Consider the following 23,767-nt stretch of genomic DNA (forward strand, 5'->3'; position numbering starts at 1 on the left):
GCAGCCTCTCCAACATTTATTATTTTGTGTTTTTTGGATTAATGCCAGCCTTGCTGGTGTGAGATGGAATCTCATCGTAGTTTTAATTTGCATTTCTCTAATGGCTAATGATCGAGAGCATTTTCTCATGTATCTGTTGGCTGCCTGAATATCTTCTTTAGTGAAATGTGTGTTCATATCCTTTGCCCACTTCTTAATTGGGTTGTTTGTCTTTTTGTGGTTGAGTTTTGACAGAATCATGTAGATTTTAGAGATCAGGCGCTGGTCGGAGATGTCATAGCTGAAAATTCTTTCCCAGTCTGTAGGTGGTCTTTTTACTCTTTTGGAGAAGTCTTTAGATGAGCATAGGTGTTTGATTTTTAGGAGCTCCCAGTTATCGGGTTTCTCTTCATCATTGTTGGTAATGTTTTGTATTCTGTTTATACCTTGTATTAGGGCTCCTAGGGTTGTCCCAATTTTTTCTTCCATGATCTTTATCGTTTTAGTCTTTATGTTTAGGTCTTTGATCCACTTGGAGTTAGTTTTTGTGCATGGTGTGAGGTATGGGTGCTGTTTCATTCTTTTGCAAATGGATATCCAGTTATGCCAGCACCATTTGTTAAAAAGGCTATCTTTTCCCCAATTAATTGACACTGGTCCTTTGTCAAATATCAGCTGCTCATACGTGGATGGATCTATGTCTGGGTTCTCAATTCTGTTCCATTGGTCTATGTGCCTGTTGTTGTACCAGTACCAGGCTGTTTTGACTACTGTGGCTGTATAATAGGTTCTGAAGTCAGGTAAAGTGAGGCCTCCCACTTTCTTCTTCTTTTTCAGTAGTGCTTTGCTTATCCGGGGCTTCTTACCCTTCCATATGAAATTGGTGATTTGTTTCTCTATCCCCTTAAAGAGAAGCATTTTTTAAAACATAAAATAATAAAAGATTCTTTGAGTTCTACAGTTTTATTGATATCATTTTTAAAAAGTTAAACTGACCTATCCCAAAAGGAATAAAGGTTTCTTTTTTAATAAGTTGTCCTTGATCATCCAGAAATCGATTAGGGTAGAAGTCATCTGGTTTCTCCCAGATGGCTGGGTCTCTGTGTACTGACCACAAGTTGGGTATGACCACAGTGCCTTTAGGGATGGTATACCCTTGAAGCACTGAAACAAAAAAAACAAGACAAAAAAAAACACAGTGTCAATCAACATGATTTTACTAATAGCTCTCCCTAACCTTCGTTATCTCAAAAAAAGAAAAAAAAAATCTAGTTTCCAGCATTTAATATACTGAGACTAAAGGCTGAGGTCATTGGGGACAGGGAAAAGGTCTTATCTATTGATGTCCCTCTAACCACATCTTCCTAGAACCCGGCCTGAGGTGGAGCACAGGAGATGCTTGGATGGATGATAAATTAAATCAGACCACAAAAACAATGAAAACACTGAAAAAGAATTAATAAAGCATTCCAGGAAAACCTTCCCAAAGAATTCAAATTCCTAATACTTGGATAAGCTTTTACAGTTTACAGAACTTCTTATGTCTGCAAACAATATGGTGAGGAAGGTAAACTAAGGTAAAAGAAGGTTCGGGGAAGCCACTGGCTCCTACCAGCTGGCAAGTTAATATGTACTTTAAACAGGTGCCCAAGAGACGCTGTACACACGGTATATCTAATTTGTACCCAAAAAACTGTTATGTGATCCAATGCCATTTACAAGGGATTACTTAAGATAATATTCAAAGCAACAATGCAGTGGGCTATCTCCAGAGAAGGTAGAATCCTTGTTAACAGGGATGCTTAAAGGGAGTCTAGGTGGCTGGTTATGTGTCAAGGACATGACCAAACAGACACATTTTGCTGCAGATGAGAGGCTGAAATATGTGACCATAGAATCAGATGGGGACTTCTAATTCTGTAATATTTATGTTTCTGCTGCAGAATTGTAAAAACTGGAGAATAATTTCCAGCTAAAATCCTTAATTTCACATTTATACCAGCTCCTCTGACCCATCAAGAGGACAGAGAGGTACCTTTGTTAATTCTGAAGTTGTTTCAGCCAACACAGCCAACTTAAATTGTGGCATAATTTGTTTCCCAGTGTGTGCTCTGAAGGCAAAGACAGCTATTTATAAGCCAAAGTGGTGCCAGAATGCCAGTACAACTCATAACGGAGAACTGAGGTTGTCCATTTGCTTCTCCAAAATGCAACGCTAAACCCTCAGAAAGATCAAGCTAGGCAACAGTCACCACACAACACTCCATATCTCCACTGGATTAAAAAAAAAAAAAAAAAAAAAAACCTGTTGCTGTCGAGTAGGACAGAGTAGAACTGCCCCATAGGGCGAAATGGAACTGCTGACCTTTTGGCTAGCAGCCGGACTGTTAACTACTGTGCCACCAGGGTTTCCTCCATTGAATTGGGGAGATAGAATATCTATCTTTAGCGGGGTTGTGCTTCCCCCAAGGGCATTTAGAGGAGGAAGAACCTGGACTTGCCTGTCTTCCCCGAAGTCATATGAGGAATGGCGAGTGGCACCACCACAGTCAGCCTCTGCACCTCCATGATGGTGGCCTCCGTGTATGGCATCTCGACCTTGTCAGTGAGGGAAGGGGCTCGGTCGGGACCAATGACCCTTTCGATTTCTTCATGAACCTTTTCTATACAAGAAAGAAAAGAATAAGACAGAAGAGAGTTGAGTCTGCCCTCCTATGCACACTTCCCATCACCACTTACACAAGCTGACAGTACCTGCCTGATTCAGCCTCAGTGAAGTGAAACATTGTTCAGATACCCCGAGTAGAGACAGCTACCCCAGGGATCATGTGCCACTCTGTGATTTTATAGGAGAATAATAGAGAGACAAGGAAGAAAGCATTCTGGATTCAAAAGCACCCTGAATCATTCTCTCATATGAATACTGATTGACTCTGTAAGCGGATTGTGATAATGTGTGGTAGCCCAGATGGCTCCCAAAGGTCCCTTTGGTGTTCAATCTTTGTTGTAGTCCCCTCTCGCTTTGTACCAGGTTGGTCTATGTGACCAACAGAATAAGGCAAATGTGAAAGTATGTCACTTTTGACCTTAGGCTATAAAAGATACTGCAATGTGTTTGATAAATATTTACCAGTGTGTGAGATAATGTTTGTTGTATTAAGCTAAGAAATTTTGGGATAATTTGTTACTCAGCAAGATAAATAATACAGGTAGGCACAGTCTCATCTATGGCAGGCAGAATAATGACTCTTCAAAGATGCACACACCCTAATCTCTTTACAGGGCAAAAGAGATTCTGCAAGTGCATTTAAATTAAGGACCATGAGATGGGGAGATTATCCTGGATTATCTGGATGGGCCCAATGTAATCACATGGATCTTTAAAATCAGAAAATCTTTCCCAGTGGAGTTCAGAGTTAGAGGGAGATGTGACTATAGAAGAATGGTCTGAGAGATGCAATATTGCTGACTTTGATGATTGAGGACAAGGGCCATGAGCCAAAGAATATGGGTGACCTCTAGAAGCTAGCTGGAAACAGCAAAGAAACGGATTTTCCTCTAGAGTCTCCAGAAACAAATGGAGCCCTGCTAACATCTTGATTTTACCCCGTGAGACATGTGTCAGACTTCTAATCTACCAAGCTGTAAGATAATAAATTTGTGTAGTTTCAAGCCACTAAATCTGTGATAATTTGTTACAGCAGCAATGGAAAACCAATATACCATCCTTCCCTGTACGCATTCACTATAAAGTGCCACTGACTTTCATTTCCTATTGGTGTTGAAATGGTGGAAATAGCTATGAGACCCTGTGAAAGTCACATAACTTCTCTGGGGCTCTGTTCTCCATTTTCAAAACAGATGAATGGATTCAGATGATCATTATGATTCCTTTCATCTCTAAAACGTTGTCCTTCTCTGAAGTTCTTTCTCCATCATAGATTTCACAGAGAATCAGACCTGTAGGTATTTAAAGCAGGGCAAGCAAGTTATGACATCAGTCTCACTGTCTAGAAACTTGGGGTTTCACTCTCTATGAGATGCAGTATTTTATTTTCCAGCCTGAAGACAATGCTTAGTGCTAGGAGCCAGGATCATGAGGTTGCTGATCCTGATTTTGGTTTTACCATGAATTAAGGAAACATCTTTTACCTTGTACATCAGGGTTCAGTGACATATACAGAAGGCACCAAAGCAAAGAGTTAGTTGTGGTATCAGTCCCAGCAATGAAGAGATCCCCAATAATATAAAACAAGTAATCTTCATTAAAACTACTGTTGCTCTTATTTTTCCTTTCCTCTTCCATGTGGAGAAGGTACATGTCTATGAAGTCCTGAGGGTTCTCTACATCCAGAGACTCTCGATGATCTTTGATGATTTTTTTAAGGAAACTGGTTATATCCTTTTCAATTTGTCTTAATTCCTTAAATGGTCCAAAGGGAAGGTAATAAAGCCAGGAGCATATGTTGACCAGGAGGACCTGGCTGTTCAGACAGATTTCTAACCCTCGTGACATAAAATGAAGCATCTTCTTAAACTCACTGTTGGTGTAGTCAAAACGCTGGCCAAAGCACAAGGAGCAAATGATGTTAGAGATGGCATTATTGACAATAGGGAAAGGATTGAAGGGGTCTTCTCCATGCTTTTGCATTTCCTCTTTTACATATTTGAACTCCTCAATAATCTTGGGCTCCAAGCTGAGCTTTCCCAAGCCAAAATGACGAAGAGTTGAATGAGAGAATCTCCTCTGTTGTTTCCAGACTGGACCATAATGTGCGAACACAATCCCTGCAAAAGGACACCGAGAATGGAATGTGAGAGAGCAATACCTGATAATACTAAACGGGATCTACCATGAAATATACTTTGGATTTCTCAAGTTACGTGTGTGTAGTTCATATACGGGTTCACAGAGAAAGACCACCTTCAAAGACATGCTTCATTTAACAAATATTTCTGAATACCTACTATGTGCCAGGCACTGGGGTACTAGGGATACAGCTGTGAATGAAAGAACGAACCTACTCTGTGGTTAGGTTTTCTCACAATCTCTAATACTCTATAAATGCCTCTGAATATAAATATCCATGTAGTCAAATGCATCAGATTATCTATCAGTTCCATCTTCCACCCTGGAACCTTCCACATTTCTGCTCAAATCTACATGGTTGTTCTCTAGGCAGGTACTGTCTTGTGACTTGTATTTGTCATCATTTAAGAATTTTCTTTTACTCTCTCCTGTGTCGAAATCCTTGTTTCCTGAATCCTATGTGTTCCTCTTTCTTGCTTTACTCCCTCATTTTGCTGAAATACATCCTGTAGTAACCTGATAAAAGATCAGGATACTAAAAAAAAATTTTTTTAATTTTTTTAGTATCCTGATAAAAGATGCATAGGAGATACATTTCTTAAGATTTTACACACCTGAAAATGTATTTGCTCTATCTTTGGACTTGATACTTTTTCATAAGAATGTTTAAAAATTATTTATTTTTAAATTTTATTTATTTTGTTGTTGAGAATATACACAACAGAACATATACCAATTCAACAGTGTCTACATGTACAACTCAGTGACATTGATCACATTCTTCCAGTTGTCTAATCATGCTCACCCTCCTTTTCTGAGTTGTTCTTCCCCCATTAATATACACTCAATGCCCCGAAGGTTCCTATCTAATCTTTCAAGTTGCTGTTGCCAATTTGATTCCATATAGATAGACCTTAAAAGAGCATAATGCTCAAGGCAGACATTTTTACTAGTTAAGCTATTGTTTGGTTTTAAGAAGACCTTAGGGGATATTTTTGGTTAAGATTTAAAGATTATCTCAGGGCAATAGTTTCAGGGCTTCATCCAGCCTCCATTTTTCCAGAAAGTCTGGAATCCATGAGAATTTTAATTCTGTTCTGCATTTTCCCCCTTTTGATCAGATTCTTCTATAGAATCTTTGGTCAAAATGTTCAGTAATAGTACCTGGGCACCAACCAGTTCTTCTGGTCTCACGGCAAAGGAGGCAGTTGTTCATGGAGGCAACTGGCCACACATTCTACATCCTCTTTCTATTCCTGACTCTCCTTCTTCCTCAGTTGCGCCAGGTGAAAAGAGACCAGTTGTTGTGCCTTGGATGGTATGTCCTCAGCATTTTAAAGGCAATGCTAAGAGCAGATTGCTGAGTAATAAAATATGCACTATCTTCAACATTACTAGGCACTGCCAAATTATTCTCCAAAGTAGAGAGCACACCCAAAATGTACTCACCCACTCAGAAGTTTCAAATGTAAAGGTAATGGTATTTATCGATCTTTTTCTTTATGATTTGTGTTGTATGTCTTATTTAAGAAACCTTTTCCTACCAAGAGTTCATAAACAAATTCTCTATTTTCTTGTAAAATTTTAACATTTTGTCTTTCATATTTAAGTCTCTAATCTGCCAAGAATTTATGTGAGTGCTAAGTTTGAGACAGGGATTCATATATATTTTTTCTCCATTTAGAGTAGCCCGCTATTCAAGTAACATTTATCAAATAGCCTCTCCTTTCCCCCACTGATTTGCAATGTTGCCTCTGTCATACTTTCCTATTTAGGTGGCTCAGTTGCTAGGCTTTCTAGCTGGCTATATTGGTCTATTTGTTTATTGCTGTACTTAAAGCACATTGTTTTAATTATTACTTTATAAGATATAGATTTTATAATGTCTTAATATCTAATAAGAAAGTCACTCCTTCCCCCCTGGCCACCCCCCCCCCAACATATCAACCTTGTTCTTTTTCAAATTGTTTTAGGTTATTCTTGGCTCTTTAATCATTTACAAAAGCTTTAAAATCAATTCATTAAGTTCTATAAAAAAGGTTTTGGGATTTTTATTGGAATTATATTTAATTTATAGATTAATTTGAAAATTGCCTTGATAATTAGACTTCTTTGCAATCTGAGGATAAACCCAAACTTGGCTATGATGTTTTGTTTTTTAACATTGCTAGATTTTGTTTCTTAATACATTGTTTTGGTTTTTCTAATTCATATTCGTAAATAAAAATGGCCTATATATTTCCTTTCTCATCATGTACTTGTCTGGATATACTGGCCTTCTAAAATGAGCCAGAGAGTATTCTTTCTCTCTGGAAGAGTTTGTGTATGATTGGAATGATTGGTTTCTTGAATACATGGTAAAACCAACCGTGAAACTGGGTGTGCATGTGTGTATTGTATATTACTGGTTCAATTTCTTTAACGATTATAGATCTTTCTGGTTTTGTTTCTTTTAGAGTCAAAACATTAAGTTATATATTTTTCAGGAAACTGTCCATTTCAACTAAGTGTTGTATTTTATTAGCAAAATGTAGTATTTCTTGTTCTTTCTTAATTTTCCCTATTTTATTAATCTATTCAAAGAACAACTTTTAGCCCTGCTGATCTTTCCTGTCTTTGTACTTTAATTCCTTTCTGCTTTTACCTTTATTATATACTGCAGGTTTACTTCTATTATTATTTTCCTAATATATAAAGTTGGCTACCTACCTCATTTTCAGACTTTTATCCTAATACAAAATTTAAGGCTCTACATTTGCCTTGAGATACCACTTTAGTTGTTGTCCAAAAGCATTGTTTGCATGCATTTTCACTGGTCAGTTTTAAGTTAAAAAATTTTTTTTCTATATGATTCTTTGCCGTCTGAGTTGATTATACTGATTTTTGACATTTAATGTTTGCTTTTTAGCCTAGTGTCATGGCTAGAATTACGTCCCCCCAAAAATGTGTGTATCAACTTGGTTAGGCCATGATTCCCAGTACTGTGTGGTTGTCCTCCATTCTGTGATTATAATTTTATGTTCAGAGGATTAGGGTGGGATTGTAACACCACCCTTACTCAGGTCACCTCCCTGAGCCAATGTAAAGGAAGTTTCCCTGGGGTGTGGCCTGTATCACCTTTTCTCTCTCAAGACATAAAAGGAAAGATAAGCAAGCAGAGAGTTGGGGACCTAGTATCACCAGGAAAGAAGCACTGGGAGCAAAGCATGTCCTTTGGACCCAAAGTTCTGCACAGAGATGCTCCCAGACCAAGAGAAGACTGATAAGGACCTTCCTCCAGAGCTGACAGAGAAAGGCTTCCCCTGGAGTCAGCGCCCTGAATTTGTACTTCTAGCCCACTGGACTGGGAGAGAATAAACTTCTCTTTTTTAAAGCCATTCACTTGTATTTCTGTTATAGCAGCACTAGATGACTAAGACACCTACCATGTGTTCAATTTTAATAAAATTTCCAAATACAGTTGACAGAAATGTTTATTCAGTAATTGTTGGGGTGCAGGTTTCTTTATATGTCCACTAGAGAAGGCTTGGTAACTGTGGGAATCAGATCTATATATCCTTACCAAATTTCTGTCTGCTTGACCTCTCAACTATTCAAATACATATGCTCATATATTTTGCTATATAGATTTGTCAATTTCTTGTTGTAGCTCTGTCAATTTTTGCTATATGTAGACGAATATATATCAAAGTATCTATCTATCTATGCTGTTAGGTGCATTCAAGTTTAGAATTACTGTATCTTCCTGGTTAAAAAAAAAAAAGCTCCTTTCATCGTTATGTAATGCCCTTCCTTATTCCTGACAATGAAGTTTGACTTAAAGTGTATTTTGTTTAATATGTATCACTTTTTCAAGTATTTTCTTTAAGGAAGGGTATAACCTTTTCCTTCCTTTTATTTTGAACCATTCTGTATCCTTATGTTTGAGGTATGTCTCTTTCAAAATAGCATAAATTGGATTTTAAAAAAATGCATTCTGACGATCTTTTAACCAGTAAGTTTAGTCCATTTGCATTTATTATGATTAATAATTTATTTCTAACATTTAATTTTGAACTTTCTATTTGTCCTGCTATCCTTCCCTCCCCTCTCCCCTCCTCCCCCCCATACACTCCTTTCTTGCCTTCATTTAGGTTGAAAGAAAGAGGGTGAATGCTCACACTTAGGTTTTTAACACGCACATGCAAAGTCTAGTTCAGTGGTCAGCAAACTACAGCCCACAGGTCAAATCCAGGCTGCTGCCTGTTCTTATACGGCCCAAGAGATAAGAAGAATTTTTACATTTTTAAATGGCTGAAAAAAATCAAAAGAAAAATATTTTCTGATATGTGAAAATCATATGAAATTCAAATTTCAGTGTTTATGAATGAAGTTTAAGTGGAACACAGCCAGTTAATGAACCACAATAATTCATCTACACATGGTCTATGGCTTCTTTTGCCCTAAAAGAAGAGTAGTTGCAGCAGAGATTAAGGGTAGAAGAACATATTCTCTGCCAGGTTCCAGGCCACGACAGACAAATTTCCTTCTTTCTTCTGCTGGTGGCCAGGTTTGTCGTGTGTTCTTTGTCTAATCCATGCTTTCACTCATAATGAAGCCCCCCAAGAGTCTCGTCTTTATCTAGAGGCAACTTTTCATCTCACATGTTGCAAGCCCAGGTCTCCCTGGCCCCCTACCCTGCATGTCCAGCCAAGAGGTCACTAAAGTCCAAGGCTCTCCAGAGCTTCTACCTTCTATTTTCAGCAGGGGTGGGTGGTGGTAAGGAACTGGTCTACCTCTACTTTATGTGCATTTCAAACAATTGCTGACTAACCTAACCCTGTCCCCTGTGGTCACTGGCACCTCCAATTCCTGAGCCTTTCTGAGGTCCTATAAGGTAAATTGTCTCACACCCCAGGTTTTCCCCTGTCAATGCTTAGCTGTGGTTTTCCTCCAGTCTGCTAAATCATTTGCCAAACTTATATCCACTTTTTGTCTTCAGATGTTGTGGTGCAGGATTGCAGATATCTCATTTCATCATGGAAGGAGTGTCTCCTTCTGTTAAAAGTCCTTCTGGTTTGCTGTGTGATTGTCAAGACAAAGAAGAAATAGAAATGTCTTTATCCATCCTGAAACCAGAGCTTTCCTTCTGTTTAATAAGAGCCCCTAAGCTATTTCCTAGGCAACCTAACCTTAGTCACTACTCTTCCTGTCTTTAACCATACCCAAGTCTTTTGCTGCAGAGTATTCAGAGGCTAAGTATTGCTGGGCCTCCTTCTTTTTTCTTGGACAGATGTGGTCTCTCACACTACTTCAAGATTTGATACTAATTTTAACCCTCTCATTGTTTAAGGAACCCTGGTGGTGCAGTGGTTAAGCACATGGCTGTTAACTGAAAGGTTGGCGGTTTAAACCCACCAGCCACTCCATGGGAGAAGGATGTGGCAGTCTACTTCCATAAAGATTTATAGCTTTGGAAACCCTATGGGACTGTTCTATTCTGTTTCATAGGGTCGCGATGAGTTGGAATCGATGTAATGGCAGTGGGTTTGGTTTGGGTCTCATTATTTAAGATATCCCATAAGACATTTCTGCTCTGTCCTGTTTTCTACACTTTCTCAAGGCACTTTATTTTTGTTAGGTCTGTTTCATCTATTCACCATCTTTTAAACTACACATTTGTATAGTTTGCCCCTTGTATTTTAGAAATATCGTTGTCTAGCAAAATGCCTTTTTCCTATCAGTTTTTCCAAAATCTATTCAGAGTCTTTTACATGTCAGATACTAAGGGCGCACAGATTTAAAAGTCACAATCCCTGTTCTCAAGATGCTTAGAGTCTTGTAAGGAACTTGGTAAACCAACAAACATAACGCACTTACATGTTGTAGGTGTACTGGAACTCTGATGCAGACAGAGAGGAAGGAGCACCATGTCAGCTGAGGATGTGTTGAGGCACATTTTAGACAAATAAAGAACTCTAGCCAAGTCAAAGAGGGTGTTTCAAGAAGGGCTAAACTACCTTCAAGGGGAAATCAGGGCTTTAGAAAAGGCAAAGGAGTGGAGGGAACCTTCTCAGAAGAGGAAAAGATTCAAGAACTTTTGAGGATGAGTTGACAGGAATAAAGTGTAAAAGAAAAAGGGTGACCAAAGAGACAGTGCCTGAGAATGGCAGGGATAACAAGTGTGGACAGAATTAATGGCTTTGGGTTCCAGATTTTACTAAATACCTGTGTTGGAGCCAGAAAAGGCTTAGGATATTAGGAGTATTTGGAAGAAGTTCAGGTACATCTTACAACTGTTGTTGCCATCTTCTCCATTAGCTCTGAAAACCAATGGTATTCATGAATGTGTAGTGTATAAATAATTATAAATAATTAACTCCAAGGAGAGTAATAATACTGAAAACCAAAAACATCTCAAAAGCAAAAATCAGAACTCCTTTGACTGAGAATGACAGAAATACACCCTTGAGCTAGTATAGCCAAAAAAGACCAACTGGCTTATGTAACCAAAAAATCGGGATGTTCCCACCTCAGGGAAGACTAAATGCTGCTGACCTTTCAGTTAGCAGCCATGGGCTTAACCAGTGTACCACCAGGGCTTCTCAAGGAAGAAAATACATGTTTAAATATATGTACATGTAGGAAATAGATGGTAATACATAAAAATGTACATAAAAATGACTGTCTCAAAATAACGTTGATTACGTGATTTAATTTTTTTCCTTTTCCATGTCTTATATTTTCTAATAATAAAAATACATTTCTATTTTAATAAAATTACTTAAAATACATTGTTTGATACAATTCTACCATTATCACAGACACATCTTCTCCCTCCTGCAACAGAGTAATTGCATCTACTCATTACATTTGTCCTTTCCTTCCACGGGTCACAGGAGCATTCCTATCGGTAGGAATTCCAGCCTGTTGACATGAGTACATAACTATCTCAAACACCTATTTTACTTCACATTATCTTGTTTTCCTCATACATTTTCAAATTCCCTAGATGAACTTTTGCTTTCTATTTATCTTCAGTTCCGACTTTAATTTTGCATCTTGTTCTCCTTTGCGGTAGTCAATACTGACTGACCGATCTGTCCCTTCCTTTTAAACTTCTACAAAGTTCCTTTTTACTTCCCATTTTTATGGCTTTGCAATTTGCTTTACTGACCCTGGCTCCAAGTTTCTGGCACGCTCAACATTTTAAGCCTTTTTTTTTCCTTCTGTCTTTGCCAGTGGTACTATCTGAGCCATCCAGGCATACTTTGGTTTATGGCATTTGCTTTACTGCATTTTGCAATACTGCATTTTTTGTAAATTGAAGGTCTGTGGTGACCCTGCATTGAGCAAGTCTATCGGTGCCATTTTTCCAACTGCATATGCTCACTTCACTTCATGTCTCTGTGTCACATTCTGGTAATTTTCTTGTGATATTTCAAACTTTTTCATTATTATATCTGTTATGGTGATCTGGGATCAGTGATCTTTGATGTTACTAATGTAACTGTTTTGAGGCACCACAAACTGTGCCCATATAAGAAGCAAACTTAATTGATAAGTGTTGGGTGTGTTCTGACTGCTCCATCGACTGGACGTTCCCCGTGTCTCTCCCTCCCTTCAGGCCTCCCTATTCCCCAAGACATGACAGTATTGAAATTAGGCCAATTAATAACTCTATAATGGCCTTAAGCGTTCAAGTGAAAGGAAGAGTCGCATGTCTCACTTTAAATTGAAAGCTAGAAATGATTAAGCTTAGTGAGGAAGGATGTCGAAAGCTGAGACAACCCAAAAGCTAGGCCTCTAGCACCAAACAGCTGAGCTGTGAATGCAAAGGAAAGGCTCTTGAAGGAAACGAAGAGCGTTACTCCAGTGAACACACGAATGATAAGAAACAGCTTACTGCTGATGTGGAGAAATTTTAGTGGTCTGGATAGGAGACCAAACCAGCCACAATGTTCCCTTAAGCCAAAGCCTAATCCAGAGAAAGGCCCTAACTTAACTCTCTTCAATTCTATGAAGGATGAGAGAGGTGATGAAGCTGCAGAAAAAAGTTAAAAGCTAGCAGAGGCTGGTTGATGAGGTTAAGGAAAGAAGCCGTCTCCATAACATAAAAGTACAAACTGAAGCAGTAAGTGCTGATGTAGGACCTGCAGCAGTTACCCAGGAGACCCGGCTGAGATAATCAACGCCAGTGGCTACACTAGACAACAGATTTTCTATGCAGACGAAACAGCCTTATACTGGAAGAAGATGCCATCTAGGACTTTCATAGCTAGAGAGGAGAAATCAGCGTTTCACTTCAAGGATTCAGTGCTTTAAAGGACAGGCTGACTCTCTTGTCAAGGGCTAACACAGCTGGTGACTTTAAGTTGAAGCCAATGATAATTTACCATTCTGAAAATCCTGGGGCCTTTAAAAATTATGCTAAATCTACTCTGTCTATGCTCTCTAAATGGAACAACAAAGCCTGGATGACAGCACATCTGCTTACAACATGTTGTTGTTGTTAGATGCCGTCAAGTCGGTTCTGACTCCTAGTGACCCTATGTACAACAGAATGAAACACTGGCTGGTCCTGCGCCATCCTCACAATCATTGCTATGCTTGAACTCATTGTTGCTGCCACTATGTCAATCCATCTCATCAAGGCTCTTCCTCTTCTTTGCTGACCCTCTAATTTACTAGGCATGATGTCCTTCTCCAGGGACTGGTCCCTCCTGATAATATGTCCCAAGTATGTGAGATGAAGTCTCCCTTCTTGCTTCTAAGGAGCATTCTGGCTGTACTTCTTCCAAGACAGATTTGTTCATTCTTCTGGCAGTCCATGGTATAGTCAATATTCTCCACCAACACCATAAGTCAAAAGGCATCAATTCTTCTTTGGTCTTCCTTATTCATCATCCAGTTTTTGCGTGTACACGAGGCTACTGAAAACACCATGCCTTGGATCGGGAGCACCTTAATCTTTAAAGTGACATTTTTGCTTTTTAACACTTTAAAGAGGTCTTTTGCAACATATTTGCCCAATGCAATGCGTTGTTTGACTTCTTAACTGCTGCTTCCATGGCATTGATTGTGGATATAAGTAAAATGAAATCCTTGACGACTTCAATCTTTTCTCTATTTATCACGATGTTGCTTATTGGTCCTCTTGTGAGGACTTTTGTTTTCTTTTGTTGAGGTATAATCCATACTGAAGGTGTGGTCTTTGATCTTCACTAGTAAGCGCTTCAAGTCCTCTTCACTTTCAACAAAAAAGGTTGTGTCATCTGCATACTGAAGGTTGTTAATGAGTCTTCCTCCAAAACTAATGCTGCATTCTTCTTCATATAGTCCAGTTTCTCAGATTATTTGCTCAGCATACAGATTGAATAAGTATGGTGAAAGAATCCAACCCCGACACACACCTTTTTTTACTTTAAATCACTCAGTATCCTTTGTTCTGTTCAAACGACTGCCTCTTGGTCTATGTACAGGTTCCTTATGAGCACAGTACTCTGGAATTCCCATTCTTCACAATGTTACCCATAATTTATTATGATCCATGTAGTCGAATACCTTTGCATAATCGAGAAAACACAGGTAAACACCTTTCTGGTATTCTCTGCTTTTGGCCATGATCCAAATGACATCAGCAATGATATCCCTGTTCCACATCCTCTTCTGAATCCAGCTTGAATTTCTGGCAGTTCGCTGTTGACGTACTGCTGCAACTGTTTTTGAACGATCTTCAGCAAAATTTTGCTGGCACATGATATTAATGATATTGTTCGATAATTCCTGCATTCTGTTGGATCACTTTTCTTTGGAATAGGCTAAATATGAATCTCTTTCAGTCGGTTGGCCAGGTAGCTGTCTTCCAAATTTCTTGACACAGACCAGTGAGTACCTCCAGTGCTGCATCCCTTTGTTTAACCATCTCAATTGGTATTCTGTCATTTCTAGGGCCTTGTTTTTTGCCAATGTCTTCAGTGCAGCTTGGACCTCTTCCTTCAGTACCAGTGGTTCTTGATCATAATGCTACCTCTTGAAACGGTTGAACATCAACCAGTTCTTCTTAGTACAGTGACACTGTGTATTCCTTCCATCTTCTTTTGATGCTTCCTGTATTGTTTAACGGAAACCCTGGGGGTGTAATGGTTAAGAGCTACATAAACAAAAGGTCGGCAGTTTGAATCCAGCAGATGCTCCTTGGAAACTCTATGGGGCAGTTCTGTTCTGTCCTATAGGGTCGTTATGAGTTGGAATCGGCTCAATGGCAACGGGTTTGGTTTTGGGTTATTTGGTGTCATTTAATATTTTTCCTGTAGAATCCTTCAATATTGCAAGTTGAGGCTTGAATTGTTTGTTCATATTTTCAGCTTGAGAAATGCTGAGTGTGTTCTCCCCTTTTGATTTTCTATCTCCAGGTCTTTGCACATGTCGTTAAAATACTTTACTTTGTCTTCTCGAGCCGCCCTTTGAAATCTTCTGTTCAGCTCTCTTACTTCACAATTTCTTCCTTTCACTTTAGCTACTCTAAGTTTAAGAGCAAGTTTCAGTCTCTTCTGACATCCATTTTGGTCTTTAGTTTCTTTCCTGTCTTTTTAATGACCTTTTGCTTTCTTCATATATGATATCCTTGATGTCATTCCACAACTCGTCTGGTCTTTGGTCACTAGCGTTCAATGCATCAAATCTTTTCTTGAGATGGTCTCTAAATTCAGGTGGAATATACTAAAGGTTGTACTTTAGAATTGTTCTAATTTTCTTCAACTTCAAATTGAACTTGCATATGAACAATTGATGGTCTTTTCCACAGTTGGCCCTTGGCTTTGTTCTGACTGATGATATTGAGCTTCTCCATCATCTTTTTTCCAGGATGTAGTCAATTTGATCCCTGTGTATTCCATCTGGCGAGGTCCACATGTATAGTCGCCATTTATGCTGTTTAAAAATGTTATTTTCAATGAAGAAGTTGTTGGTCTTGCAAAATCCTACCAAGCGATCTCTGGTATGGTTTCTATCTCTAAGGCCGTATTTTCTAACTACCGACCTTTCTTTTCAACTTTTGAACTCCTATCACCAATAATTATCATTGTGTCTTGATAGCATGCGTGATCAATTCAGACTGCTGAAGTTGGTAAAAATCTTCAATTACTTCATCTTTGGCTTTAGTGGTTGGTGTGTAAATTTGACCAGTCATATTAATTGGTCTTCCTTGTAGGCATATGGATATGATCCTATCACTAGCAGCGTTGTATTTCAGGATAGATTTTGAAATGTTCTTTTAGATGATGAATGCGACGCCATTCCTCTTTGTCATTTCCGACATAGTACAGCATATAGTCGTCCCGTTCAAAATGGCCAATACCTGTCCATTTCAGCTTATGAATGCCTAGGATATCAATCTTTATGCATTCCATTACATTTCTGACAACTTCCAATTTTCCTAGATTCATACCATGCACATTCCATATTGTCTTAGTTACCTAGTGCTGCTATAACAGAAATGCCACCAGTGGGTGGCTTTAACAAACAGATATATTCTCTCACGGTCTAGTAGGATAGAAGTCTGAATTCAGGGTGCCAGTTCCAGGGGATGGCTTTTTCTCTCTGTCAGCTTTGGAGGAAGGTCCTTGTCATCAGTCTTCCTCTGGTCTAGGAGCTTCTCAGGCATAGGGACCCCAGGTTCAAAGGACATGCTCTTTCTTGCTGTTATGAGGTCTCCGTGTCTCTCTGCTCGCTTCTCTCTTTTATATCTCAAAAGAGATTGGCTTCAGACAAATTCTAATCTTGTAGATTGAGTCCTGCCTCATTAAGATAACTGCCACTAATCCCATCTCATTACATCACAGAGCTAGGAAAATCACATCAGATGACAAAATGGTGGACAATTACACAATACTGGGAATCATGGCCTACCCAAATTGATACACCTATTTTGGGGGACACAATTCAATCCATGACACAGGTTCTGATTATTAACAGATGTTTGCAGCTGTTTCTTCTCATTTTGAATCATGCCATGTCAGCAAATGAAGGTCCTGAAAGCTTGACTCCATCCATGTCATTAAGTGTCGGCTCTTTTTCTACTTTGAGGAGCTAGCTCTCCTCAGTTGTATTTTGAGTGCCTTCCAATCTGAGGGGCTTATCTTCCGGCACTACATCAGACAATGTTCCACTGCTATTCGTAAGGTTTTTGCTGGCCAGTTTTTCCAGAAGTAGACTGCCAGGTCCTTATTTTTAGTCTTAGTCTGGAAGCTCTACTGAAACCTATCCACCAAGGGTGACCCTGTTGATATTTGAAATACCGGTGGTAAAGCTTCCAGTATCACAGCAAAATGTAAGCCACCACAATCCAACAAACTGACAAACACGTTTACAACATGGTTTACTGAAAGCCCACTGTTGAGACCTACTGCTCAGAATAAAATTATTCCTTTCGAAATATTACTGCTCATTGACAATGCACTTGGTCACCTCAGAGCTCTGATGGAGATGTACAAGGAGATTAATGTTTTCATGCCTGCTAACACAACATCCATTCTGCAACCCATGGATCAAGGAGTAATTTCAACTTTCAAGTCTTATTATTTAACAAATACATTTCATAAGGCTATAGCTGCAATCAACTGTGATTCCTCTGATGGATCTGGGCAAAGTAAATTGAAAACCTTCTGGATTCACCACTCTAGATACCATTAAGAACATTCATGATTCATGGGAGGAGGTCAAAATATCAACATTAACAGGAGTTTGGAAGAAGATGATTCGAACTCTCATGGATGACTTTAAGAGGTTTAAGACTTCAGTAGAGGAAGTAACTACAGATGTGGTGGCAACAGTAAGAAAACTAGAATCAGAAGTGGAACCTGAGATGTGACTGAATTGCTGCAATCTCATGATAAAGTGTTCATGGATGAGGAGTTGCTTCTTATGGATGAACAAAGAAAGGGGTTTCTTGAGATGGAATCTACTCCTGGTGAAGATGCTGCGAACGCTGTTGAAATGACAACAAAGGATTTAGAATATTACATAAACTTAGTTGATAAAGTAGCAGTAGGGTTTGAGAGGAGCCCTAGTGGCATAGTGGTTAAGAGCTCAGCTGCTAACCAAAAAAGGTTGGCAGTTCAAATCCTTGGAAACCCTATGGGGCAGTTCTACTCTCCTATAGGATCACTATGAGTCAGAACTGACTCAATGGCACCTAACAACAACGGTTTGAGAGGATTGATGCCAATTTTGAAAGAAGTTCTATTGTGGATAAAATGCTATCGAATAGCATTGCATGCTACAGAGAAATCTTTCCTGAAAGGAAGAGTCAACTGATGCGGCAAATTTCATTGTTGTCTTATTTTAAGAAATTGCCACAGCCACCCAACTTTCAGCAACCACAAACTCTGATCAGTCAGCAGCCATTGACATCAAGGCAAGACTCTCCACCAGCAAAAAGATTACACTCACTGAAGGCTCAGATGATGGTTAGTATTTTTAGCAATAAAGTATTTTTAGAGTATTGTTATTGGCTTTTTAGCCATAATGCTACTGCACACTTAACAGACTACAATATAGTGTAAACATAACTTATATATGCACTGGGGAGCCAAAAAAATTTGTGTGACTTGCTTTATTGCAATATTTGCTCTGTTGCAGTGGTCTGGAACTGAACCTGCTGTATCTCCGAGGTATGCCTGTAACAGGTTTCAACAGTCAAGTCAATATTCCCTTTTCTGCCTTCACACTCTGTTCCACAAACCGTGTCCACCACGTGGCAACACAGCTTGTAAGAGCAAAAAATTAGAGAGGACCTAATTTCTATCAACAGGGAAATAACGTGATACATTCCACTCAGTGAAATACTGTACAACATGGTTAAATCATAAAGTGTTGGATAACAAAAACTAGCGGTAGAATCACACTTTCTTAAGTACACAATGTATGTTAAGTTTTTGAAAACCATACCAAATAATATTACCTATTATTTATTTATGGTACTGAAGCAAATCTGAGTGTGGATAAATGTTTATATTCTCTCTGAACTTTGTATTTGAAATATTTTATAATAAAAATGTGATATGCACAAACCTTTTGTAAGAAATAAACCACAATTAGAGTGAAACATTCATTTAGTATCCTTTCCTCTGACTTTGTAACTTTATTTCCTTTCCTGCCCAGGAAAACAATCAGGTAGATCAGTGAGAATCACGGTCGTATAATATAGTACGTGTTTCTGACCTATCTACACTATTATATAGTTTTTATGGGCATAAAAAGGACACTGATTTGTCTGATAATGAGACTTTGAAAAACTCAAATATAATAAATAATCTTTCCACATGCTAGAACTTTTTGGCAAATGTGTTAAGCCAGACTATTTCCAGCCTCTCTATCCACATCACTGTTTAGGAAACATCCCCTTTTCTGCTAGCCTTACCAATCTGGCAGCAAAACTCTATGAAAATATCTTGTAATCAATATTTAATGTTATGGCCTATAATTTCTATCTCATCTCTTTTTTCTTATGGTCCGCATGTCTTGTCTCTGGATAATTTCATTTATAACTCTTTTGCATTTGGAAACAGTAGCCAAAGCTACCTTGGGCTGTCCCCAAGGATCTTGCTGAGCTCAGTAGCTTGGCCTTTAACTCTACTGGCCTCTCTTCTTCAGGATGGTCACACTGTTCATTTCTTAATCTGCAAAGTCTACTCTTAAACTCTTAAAGTCTACTCCTTTTTCCTCTGATAGGCATCTTGAAATAAACTTACATTTCTTCCCTTTTATTCTTTGCTCTTGAGAAAGCTGCATTATGTATTTTCTTACAGATTTTCATCTATATTTTTTATCCACATGATTTGTTCACTATTCCAAATTAAGTCCACAACTATTTTTTTGTGACATAGAGTTCTTGCTTTATGTTCTCGTCAGTCACCTCCACTAGCCACAGAAATTTCTCATTAATTCTTTCACAGCACATTCATCCAATGCATACCTACCAGAATATCACAGCACCACTGACTAACAAATTCGGTCTCTTGAAGGGACAAACGCTTTAGTTGAGATAGTGGACTATCAAGTGACCCAGGCTCCCAGCTCTTTCTTAAACAAAAACCAAAAAACCAAAGCCATTGCCGTTGACTCTGACTGATGGCGACCCCATGTGTTACAGAGTAGTACTACTGCTCCGTAGGGTTTTCTTAGCTATAATCTTTACAGAAGCAGATCATCAGGACTTCCTTCTACGGCACTGCGGAGGGGGTTTGAATTACCAACCTTTAGGTTAATAGATGAGTGCAAACTGTTTGTGTCATCCAGGGACCTTTTCCTAAGTAAAAGAGGAATCTAATAACAAGCAGCGATCCAACTAATGCTTAGAGACTGCCTTATTATAGATTCTTGAGGAAACTACATACCCACAAAGAACCATTCTGACAAATTATGTGCTGTGTTAAGAGTTGGGCACTGTGATGTTAGGACTTTAAAGAAGCAAATCTAATTCCTACCCTCAAGAAACCTAGAGGAAGAGATAGACACACAACACAATGTGCCACATAATGCGGTAAGTGTATCAATAGATGCATGTATGCACACAGCCATTCATTTCTTGATTACCTGCTCTGTGCCTTGTGGTGGGGGTACAGCGGTTAACAAGATAAAATCCTTGCCCTCTTGCAGCTCACATTCCAGTGAGGGCGGGGGTAGTATTTCAAAGTGTTTAATGAATGAAATAAAATAAAGTATGGTGCTGGACAGTGACTAAAATAGGACTGAAGGGTGACAACTGGCCTGAGAGGCCTGACAGATGACAAGGACTCAGCCAAGTGAGAAATCATTCTATCCCAACGAAGACAAACATGGTAGCCTGAGGCAGGCTAGTTAAAAGGCTTCTGAAGTACCATATAAGAAATGGTCGTTGCTTGGATGAGGGTGCTGGCAGTGACGATGGAGATAAGAGGATGGATGTAGGACATGTATTTGTAGTTACCAGTTGCCATAGAGAAAATTCTGACTCGTGGCAATCCCACGTGTGTCAAAGTAGAACTGTGCTCCTTAGGGTTTTCAATAGCTGATTTTTTAGAAGTAAACAGCCAGGCCTTTCTTTTGAGGCACCCCTGGGTGGACTTGAACCTCCAACCTTCAGTTAGCATCTGAGCATGTTAAATGTTTGCACCACTCATGGACTCCCTTATTTGTCATAGGAATTGACTAGACTTGCTGGTTGACTGGAAAGAGATAAAGTGGGTCTTCAAATGGAACCATGATATCATAGAGAAACTCACATCTGCCTGCGGGGTGAAGAAGTGTGTGAGGGAACACCTTCTCAAAGAGGTGACATTTAAGCACAATCTTATAAGCAGACAGGAGTTTTCCAGGCAGCCAAGAGACTGGAAAAGAACTCCAAGTAGAAGAAACAGCATGCATGAAGATATGGAGAGGGTGAGTTACAAACTGTGATGTTTATTTTCCAGTGGGGCATTTAGAGTACGCAAAACTCTGGCATTATCAGATTCAAAAAAGGCTGGATGTCTTTATGCCATGTTCCAGAAACAGGAAGTAGCAGTTCATTTATGTTAATAAATACTCCTTGAGCCCTACAGTGTGCCAGACAGAACAGGTAATGACTCTGTTCTAGACAGCAGTCTAGTGGTGAAGACCCACATCTAGGCCAAAGGTTACAAAATTAGGTAACCTCTGTTTTCGTAACTGCAATAAAGAAAAGGACACAATGCAATGAAACTGCCTCTAACAAAGGAGCCTAATCTACTTGAGAGACAGTGAAAAAAGGCTTCCTTGAGGAAAAGGCACTTAAACTGACACCTGACTGCTGGGTAGGAGTGACCCAGACAAAGAAGTCTGGGAGTTATGCCAGGCAACAGGGCAAAGGGGAGGACTGATAAAGAAGAAGAAAGGAAAAAAAGGGTTAGCGAAACGTTAAATTTGATTTTCCAACGCAGACAACACGTTTTCCAGGCTCTGAAACTACCCAACTTAGTCTCCCATACTAAACAGGAAGCACAGTGTATTAGGTTTGCTAATAGGCTCCTAGCATGTTTTCTGGACTTTCTATCTTATGGGAAAAGATCCCCTTAAACTCTTATTCTTATTAATATTTTATTGTGTTTTAGATGAAAGTTTACACAACAAATTAGCTTCCCCTTTTACAGTTTTTATTGGAGGGAGCCCTGGCAGACAGTGGTTAGGCGTTGGGCTGCTAACCAAAGGCCTATAGTTCGCCACTGGCCACTCCCTGGGAGAAAGATGTAGGAATCTATTTCTGTAAAGATTATAGTGCTGGGAACCCTATGGAGCAGTTCCACTCCGTCTTATAGGGTAACTATAAGTGGGAATCGACTAGATGGGAGTGGGTGGTGGTGAACAATTTTTATACAGATTATTCTGTGCTGTGGTTACGATTTTTACATTGGGTCAGCATTGTCATTATTTCCATTCTGTTTGTTTCCACTGATCTAGCTTCCCTTCTCTCCTTGCTTTCTCATCTTTGCTTTTGGGTAAACGTTGACCGTTTGGTGTCATATAGTTAGTTTAAGGGAGCACATTACTCAGGAGTTATACTGTTTATTTTTGTAAGCCAATCTATTATTGGGCTGAGATCACCTTAAACTTTTGCACTCAGAACTCACAAAGTGAAAGAAGATTCCTCACTCTTTCCAAAACGGCCAAAATTCCCCCCAGGAGCCACAGCCTGAAAAGTGAAGCCTAGCTCTGGAAAGGAGAATTACACCCCTGGAAGGATGGCACCTGGCTTCACATCATCTTCCCTAAACTTCCCGGTGGGTTTCCTGCTTCTGATCTAGGAATCTGAAAAAGTCATGCACCCATCACTGCTCGATGGGGTCTTACAGCCATCACCAGGAACCTCTGGCACAGAATGCAGATGTGAGGGGGGCAGGGTGTGTGCGAATGGTAGGGGCGGCTGGAACCGCTGCCCCAGCGCACGTTCACGCAGCCCGCGACCCCAGGGCTCCAGCGGCCGAGGCCACGCTCACCCTTCTCCTTGGTTACGATGGAGATGAGCGGCACCCGCGGGCGGTCGCTGAAGACCTCAGCCTGCTGCACCAGGGCCTCGCGCACGCTGTGGAAGTCGTTGAGGACCACCACCTGGTAGTGGCCGATGAAGAAGCTGAAGATGTTGCCGTACACGCGGGCTAGCTGGGCCAGGAGCACCTGCGGGCTCAGGGCCGCGGGCTCCATCCCTGTGGCCCTCGCCTGGCGGTACCTCCAGCTCTGTCGTCGGAGGAAGGGCGGCAGCAGCACGTAGCCGAAGTTGCCCACCAGGGGCCAGGGTGTGGGCCCAGGGGGCGTGCCCCTCGTCCGGTGCCGCCGCAGCCAGCTCCAGCCTAGCAGCGCCGCCAGGCCGAGCAGCAGCAGCGCGCCGCCGGTAGGGTCCAGCCGCAGCAGCCCAAGAGACGCGCGCAGGAGGCTCAGAGGCCAGGGTGGACTCTCGGCGGGGGGCTGCGGCGACCCCGGAGAGGCCATGGCCCGCGCTCAGGCCTCCGCACCCACAGCCCTCGGCTCTTTTGTTATTGTGTGCCGGCCGGGCGATTCTGGCTGACTCTAACTAGGAGGCGCGCGCGCAGACGCCCGCCCCCAGCCATCCGCTGCCAAGTCCGCAGAAGGTCGGCGCCCGGAGGCAAGCAGCGACACCGCTCCGGATTGGCTGCGTCCACAGCATTCTCCCCGCCTTCTCCAATCAGCGACGTCCGAGCGGAACCCGGGGACGTGCCCGCAACCCGGCAGAAGAGATCCTCAGGCAAGGAGGGCGCGCAATCTGAAAGTTTCCTTCCAAAGTCGGGTTGCGCCCCTGACTCTGGATTCTGGTCGGTGGTGACCGCACGAGGCAGGGGCGCTTGCAACACAAACCTTGCGCTCTGATTGGCTGTCGAATTGCCTTGTGTCAATAATCAGTCAGTTGACAAATGGTTAGGGAGCGCGTGAAGTGTGCCTTGTTCTGCACGGAGTGCTGGGGAGACTGCTGTGAACGGCGGCGTCCTG

The 23,767-nt window shown here is 40.5% G+C and overlaps 1 protein-coding gene across 1 annotated transcript in view; it reads right to left on the bottom strand.

The window, feature by feature from the left end:
• LOC126076882 (cytochrome P450 2U1) overlaps positions 1-23,357 on the bottom strand; it is a 34,774-nt gene extending 11,417 nt beyond the window's left edge. The window contains exons 1-4 of the mRNA XM_049885562.1: positions 22,762-23,357; positions 4,132-4,767; positions 2,481-2,642; positions 976-1,143 (exon numbers count right to left, since the gene is read on the bottom strand). Of these exons, the coding sequence (XP_049741519.1) occupies positions 976-1,143; positions 2,481-2,642; positions 4,132-4,767; positions 22,762-23,251 (1,456 nt within the window). The 5' untranslated portion in view covers positions 23,252-23,357. The remainder of the gene's footprint in view (positions 1-975; positions 1,144-2,480; positions 2,643-4,131; positions 4,768-22,761) is intronic.
• Positions 23,358-23,767: the final 410 nt, after the last annotated feature.

The sequence above is a fragment of the Elephas maximus genome, chromosome 5 (genome assembly GCF_024166365.1).
Source record: "Elephas maximus indicus isolate mEleMax1 chromosome 5, mEleMax1 primary haplotype, whole genome shotgun sequence".
Classification (NCBI taxonomy): Eukaryota; Metazoa; Chordata; class Mammalia; order Proboscidea; family Elephantidae; genus Elephas; species Elephas maximus.